At 31.7% G+C, this 6313-nt stretch overlaps 1 protein-coding gene across 1 annotated transcript; it reads left to right on the plus strand.

Annotated features, from left to right (window-relative positions):
* Positions 1–340: 340 nt before the first annotated feature.
* On the plus strand, positions 341–3305 carry LOC114183285 (protein encore-like). Its single transcript, XM_028070245.1, has 5 exons — positions 341–1595; positions 1797–1910; positions 2375–2535; positions 2615–2792; positions 2868–3305. The coding sequence occupies exons 1-5, from the start codon at positions 960–962 to the stop codon at positions 3045–3047; spliced, it is 1269 nt and encodes a 422-aa protein (XP_027926046.1). The 5' UTR covers positions 341–959; the 3' UTR covers positions 3048–3305.
* Positions 3306–6313: the final 3008 nt, after the last annotated feature.

The raw sequence follows: 6313 nt of genomic DNA on the forward strand, positions 1-6313 counted from the left end.
AAGATACATGCAATCTATATTAAAAGTATCTTCTTAAAAATTCTCTCACTAAACGAAAAAAAAAATGCATATGAAGAAAATATTAAATATGTTTACTATTTATAATATATAAGCAAGAGAATTCACAGAAAAAAGGTATCATAGGATATTCTCTCAAAGTTATTAAGTCAATATAATTAATATCAGTAGGAAAAGAAAACTATAATCATCATCATGTAAGCAGTGATGATAGGAATTGATTTGATAAAGAGAGATAAAAATGAAGAAAAAGGTTGAGGGGTCCACTGCTTGAAATGAAATAGAACAAACGAACAAGCTAAGATGACAGTTTCTACAACAACTGTCTCTTAGCTACTTTTAGAACTCAAAAACATTATTTGGAGAGAGAAACAACATCTATGTATGACTACAATTCAAGTACAACTCTGTGTTATATTGAGACAACGTGAGAGTCGGTCCTGGAACAAATTAAGGAGGGTAGACTAGTAGAGCGAGGATTTGGCAGATAAATCAGTGATTGAATATTATGATTCATGGTTACTCTAGATTGAATTTTCAGAAAATATAGCCTTTTTCTTTTCCATCTTTTCTTTTGGGGTTCAGTTACTTCCTATAAATCTCAAACCAGCAACTTCAACTCAGAAAAATCCGTGATCTTTAAGATTCCTTCTCTCTCATCATCTTCGGTCCTTGCTGAATATTTGGCTTGCCTTCTGGGGTTCTTCCTCAAATTTTTAGGCAATCTTCAAGTGCATGTTGATTTGGCTTTCAGATCACAGTGATGGGGTTTAGCTATCAATTATCAAACACTTTACTCTCTCTCTCTGGATCGAATCTTGATATGGGGTATCTTGGTTTTGCTTAAAGATTTAGTCTTGGAGACAGTGATGGTGCAAGATTGAAAGTTTGGGAGAGAGTGGTTTTTGTTATATACTTTGGATTATATATATTTGGATTAAATGGAAGATGATGCAACAATGCCTCAGGAAGATCAGAGAAACAGTGAAGGTGTAGGCATGGGGAGCCTTGGTAGATCTTCTAAGAAGTCAAAGCAGAAAAAGGTGCCACAGAGGGGACTTGGTGTGGCACAACTTGAAAAGATAAGACTAGAAGAACAGCAAAAGAGGGATGCACCTCCAATTTCACCATCTCAAACTGCTATATCATCAACCAAACCTTCATATCTGCCTCTCCCACTTAAGAATTTTAATGACTCCAATCAAACACCTTCCACAACCCTTTTAACTTGTGAGCCAACATCTGAATTTAGGTCCCGTTTGTCATTGCAACAGCAGCAACAGCAACAGCAGCAGCAGCAGCAGCAGCAACCAGCCATTGATGATAAAGTTCCTAGCAATGTTCCATTGGCAAACAGTGGTGGCTTTGGAACTGGTTGGTCCGTTGTTCCTGGACACGAGAATGTTCCCAAGTGGTGCTGTTCCTATCAATTTGATTCTGAGAAGAACAGATTTGAAGTGGATGACTCAGGATTGCCAATTATACTTAGTTTACCTTTTGAATCCAACACCATTTGGTCTATGCCCAATTTGCCACAGAGAACACCACAATATCAACATCAATCTTCTTCATCAGTGGTAAGACACTTGTTTTTAGTTTCATTTTCCATATATTCATCACATTCTCTTCCCATGGAATAAAAGGATTGGTGATTTGTTTATTCAACATGTATAGTGAGTGAGTGTCTCTCTTTTTTAATTTATATGATGTGGTTTTCATTCTGTCATCTGTTCATCACATTCTCTTCCCTTGTAATATTTAACATGTATAACATGTAGGTGAATGTCTCATCAGGAACTTCATCAACATCCATGCCTCATTTCTCAATAGAGCCCCCTTCAAACCAAAGCAACAATAATGACAGTAGTGTGCTTGTGAGACCAACTGATAAGGTATGTGCAATTTCTGCTCTTAAAGTAATTTATGTGAGTCATTGAATGTGGTATATCTTCTGTTGTGATGGTCTCTTGCAAGGACACATGAACCTTTTTTTGGTCATAGGACATGGCTTCAGGAAGATTCATTGGACCCTTAGGAAGGTGGAGGTTGGTTCATAGCACTATAATCATAATTCAATTATTAGATATGAAGAATGTGTTTTACAATAGAAAGTTGTAGAATGTAGTGGATGTAATGGTGGTGGGAAAAAGGAGATGGAAGAGAAAAGTGTATGAATTACCCTTTATAATACTACTGCTAGTAACAATTTCCTCCTCTATATGCAAGAATTTCTCATCTTGTTTTGTTGAATAGTCAGATCATAATCATGTATGAACTTATAGGTTTTGAAGGAAGAGACTTTCCTTAGAAACTTTTTAGTTTATGTGATTCAATATTGGTGTTTGAAACTCTGCAGACAGTTGGAACAAAAAGGCCATACCCTTTCTCCTTGAATTATCCCCATGCCCCTGCTTTCAATTATAATTTGCAACCCTTTGCTGAAACAAGAACAAATGTAAAAACTTCCTGTGGTAACAGTGGCGAATTTAACTTTGAGGCTGGAAATTCAACTTCAAGGTAGTTTCAGTTTAACCTTTAGACCCCCTATTTTGCAGTTCTTGTCTTCTGATACAATGTGTTTCTGCACCATCTGCAGAGAAGTCACATACACTTCAGCATCCAACCCTCGTAAGCAAAACTCAAAGAGAAGAAGTCAAGAGAATGAGAATTTCAATGGAGATTTTCTCACATTGGCTCCTCCATCTCCTACTTCTTATCAACCTCCAAAGTCCAAGCCATCTTCAACTCTCTTAGCATTTCAAAACGAAAACCAGGTATGTCCTGAATTTGAGTTTCTACCTCCCATTTTGGTATATTCATGATTGATTCTTGCATTTCATTTGGTAAAGGGAAATGTAGAAGAACAAATCCCTGCCTCACCAGTGTACAGGCTGTTCAATCAACAAAAGCAACCAGTGTATGGCTTCTTCCATCAAGAACCAAAGGAGGAACAGATTGGACATACAGCAGCCAGGATTCAGAATGGTCATGAAGTGGGAGAAAATGTTGATCTTAATTTGAAACTATGAATAGAAGAACTTCTTGGCTAGTTGTTCCTCACCATGAAACTTGCATACTCATCTTTTCTCTTTGTTCTTCTAGTTTAGTTTTATTTCACTAGTGGTAGATACTCCTGAATGTGCACAAGTAGGGATGAGTATGAAAGCGACTAGTAGTAGCATGTTTTGAGTAGCAATACCTAAGGGCTTTGATGAAGCCAAACTCTAGTAGTAGCATGCCTTTGGGAATTGAGGTTATGCATTTGTTTGTTTGTTTGTTTTTCTTTTTCTTAGTGATTCCTTTCTTGCTTATTATAGTACCTGGTTCAGGAATTGGAGTAGTAACAAATATGTGCATGTGGATTGTGGAGAGATTTGATTGTGCATTGTTCTGTTTTGTTTCCTTCGGGTTCCAAAAATCTAGCTTCCATTATGGTTCTAAAACTGGCACAACAGTTTTTGGACTTATTTTGTGTGAATGTATCATTAGGTTTTATGAATGATCTGATAAGAAAATTGTGAAAAACAAAATCATGCACGTGAGATATTGTGTGAATGTATCTGTACAAAGATTTAAAATAAAAAAACTATATTCTTATTAGTAAAGATTTTAGGACCTGTTTCAGAACTGTAGTGGAGACTAACGTTTATTCCAACCAGAAACAAGGGTGTTTGACTGAAGAAAACTAGTTTTCTATTCAACTACTTTTAAAATATCATACTAAACACTAGTCAAATGTTTATTTTAAAATTTTTTAAACCGAGTTTACATATTCATAGGTATTTTTTTGATTGAGCGAGATAATGGATCTACATTAATGATCTGACTTATAATGCTTCGGATATGAGAGGTATTTGATTAATCGATATGTATATTTGAAAATAATAAGATATAATATATATATATATATATATATATGTATATGCATACATATGCATATTAAAAAAATGCAATAATTCTTAAAAATATAATAAATATATTTATTGTTATTGTATAAATTCAAATTAAAATCTTATTAAAATTATATGCATCAAATTTGTCAATATAAAAAATTATAAATTATTGTCATCATAAAAATACTATTGTTTTATTTATAGATTAGATATTTCATTGATACTATTAATAAAGTATCTTAAAATATCGGATATGTATATGAAATCCAAATCGAAGTATCGATGGAGAGGACATAATTAATGTATATTGACTTAGAAAATGATATTTATATGATTATTTTTTAGATTATGAATAAGAAATATCAATCAACAAAGAGTAATAAACCGTAAATTAATTGAACAGTTCTTAATACCCCAAACTGTAGAATGTAGAAGCATACCTTATTGTTGGATTATTGGAAAAGTATATGAAAGAAAGATTGGTACCTGAAGATCATCTCTCATTCTTGAACTACGTGTGAGGGAGTAGTGTTATCTTTTTGGTAGGTTATTTTAAAACGTATCTTACAAAATATTTTTAGGTCGTCTTATCAAACTAACTGAAGGGGTATCAGTTATTTATATCCTTACCAGCAGAGACTAGGAACCTCTCAACAAGTTATTGAATTCAAGAATTCAAGTCCATTATAGACCATCCCCATCCAATGAACAATACAACCCATCACGGACCGTTCATTAGAAAACCCAAGATTACGTATTATCCATAAAATTAATAAGGTATAACTACATATTTGGTACCCAAACTTTTTCGGAAAGTTCAATTTGGTACCCGAACTTTAGGAATGTTCAATTTGGTACCCCAATTTTGTAAAAAGATTCAATTTGGTCCTCTCCGTTAAGTTGGAGTTAACACCGTGTCCGTACAGGACACGTGTCAAGCCATGAAATTTTTATTTTTTTTTATTTTTTTTCAAAAAAAATATTTTTTTTTTCAAAAAAATTAATTTTTTTTTCCAAAAATTTAAAAACTGCCACGTGTCAGCTTATCATCGTGCCACGTGGCAGCTTACAATCATGACACGTGGCAGTGTAATATTTGTTTTCAATTTAGTACCCCAATTTAAATTTTTGGTTCAATTTAGTACCCCAATTTTTTAAAATCATCCAATTTTGTCATCTTCCATTTGAGACCAAATTAATAAATAAGCTTAATTACAACCTATATATACATGTTACAATAACTTTTTCTAATATATACATCAAATCATTTCACCTAAATACTTAAATTATTTTATTTTTTACATTTTAACCTTTGTAATTTTTTATACATGAAATTTTTTACACTTGTTATAATTAAAATAATTTGAATATTTAGGTGTAGTGATTTGATGTATAAATTCAAAACAATTATTTTAACATGTTTATATAAGTTATAATTAAGCTTATTTACTAATTTGGTCTCAAATAGGAAAGGACGAAATTGGATCATTTTAAAAAATTTGGGTACTAAATTGAACCAAAAATTTAAATTAGGGTACTAAATTGAAAATAACTATTACACTGCCACATGTCATGATTGTAAGTTGCCACGTGGCATGATGATAAACTGACAGTGACAATTTTTAAATTTTTGGAAAAAAAAATTAATTATTTTGAAAAAAAATTATTTTTTTTGAAAAAAAAATAAAAAAAATAAAAATTTTATGGCTTGACACGTGTCCTGTATGGACACGGTGTTAACTCCAACTTAACGGAGAGGACCAAATTGAATCTCTTTAGAAAATTGGGGTACCAAATTGAACATTCCTAAAGTTCGGGTACCAAATTGAACTTTCCGAAAAAGTTTGGGTACCAAATGTGTATTTATACCAATTAATAACTATGTGCTATAAAATTGATACTAACAAATAATATAATTTATTGATTAATGTTAATCCAAAATAATAACAAAATAGAGAAACATATTTGTATATAAAAAAAATTATATAAAATACAACATTCTCCCACTTGGATAACATTAATAAATTAATTAATTATATCAATTACAACATAAACACATATACCAATTAAGAAATATAAACATGAATCACAAAGCTAATATCTGATACGGATACATATCATATGTTTAGATTTCATAAATAATGGATAATAAATAAATTAAAAAAACATAATAAATATGTGATCTCAAAATGGTTCATACATTTTATATGAAAAAAGAGATATAATGAAATTGACGTCATTGATAAATTTACATCTCATGAAAATCATAATAATATGAAGTGTCAATCTCACACTCTCACTAACCTAGTACATATTTTTTGTAGCAGTATGCTCTATCCGAGTCTGAAAATCCAAAATTTTCTTTCTAACAAACAAAAAATTTATATCAAAATGCTTTGAGC

This window comes from Vigna unguiculata, chromosome 5, assembly GCF_004118075.2.
Source record: "Vigna unguiculata cultivar IT97K-499-35 chromosome 5, ASM411807v1, whole genome shotgun sequence".
Taxonomy (NCBI): domain Eukaryota; kingdom Viridiplantae; phylum Streptophyta; class Magnoliopsida; order Fabales; family Fabaceae; genus Vigna; species Vigna unguiculata.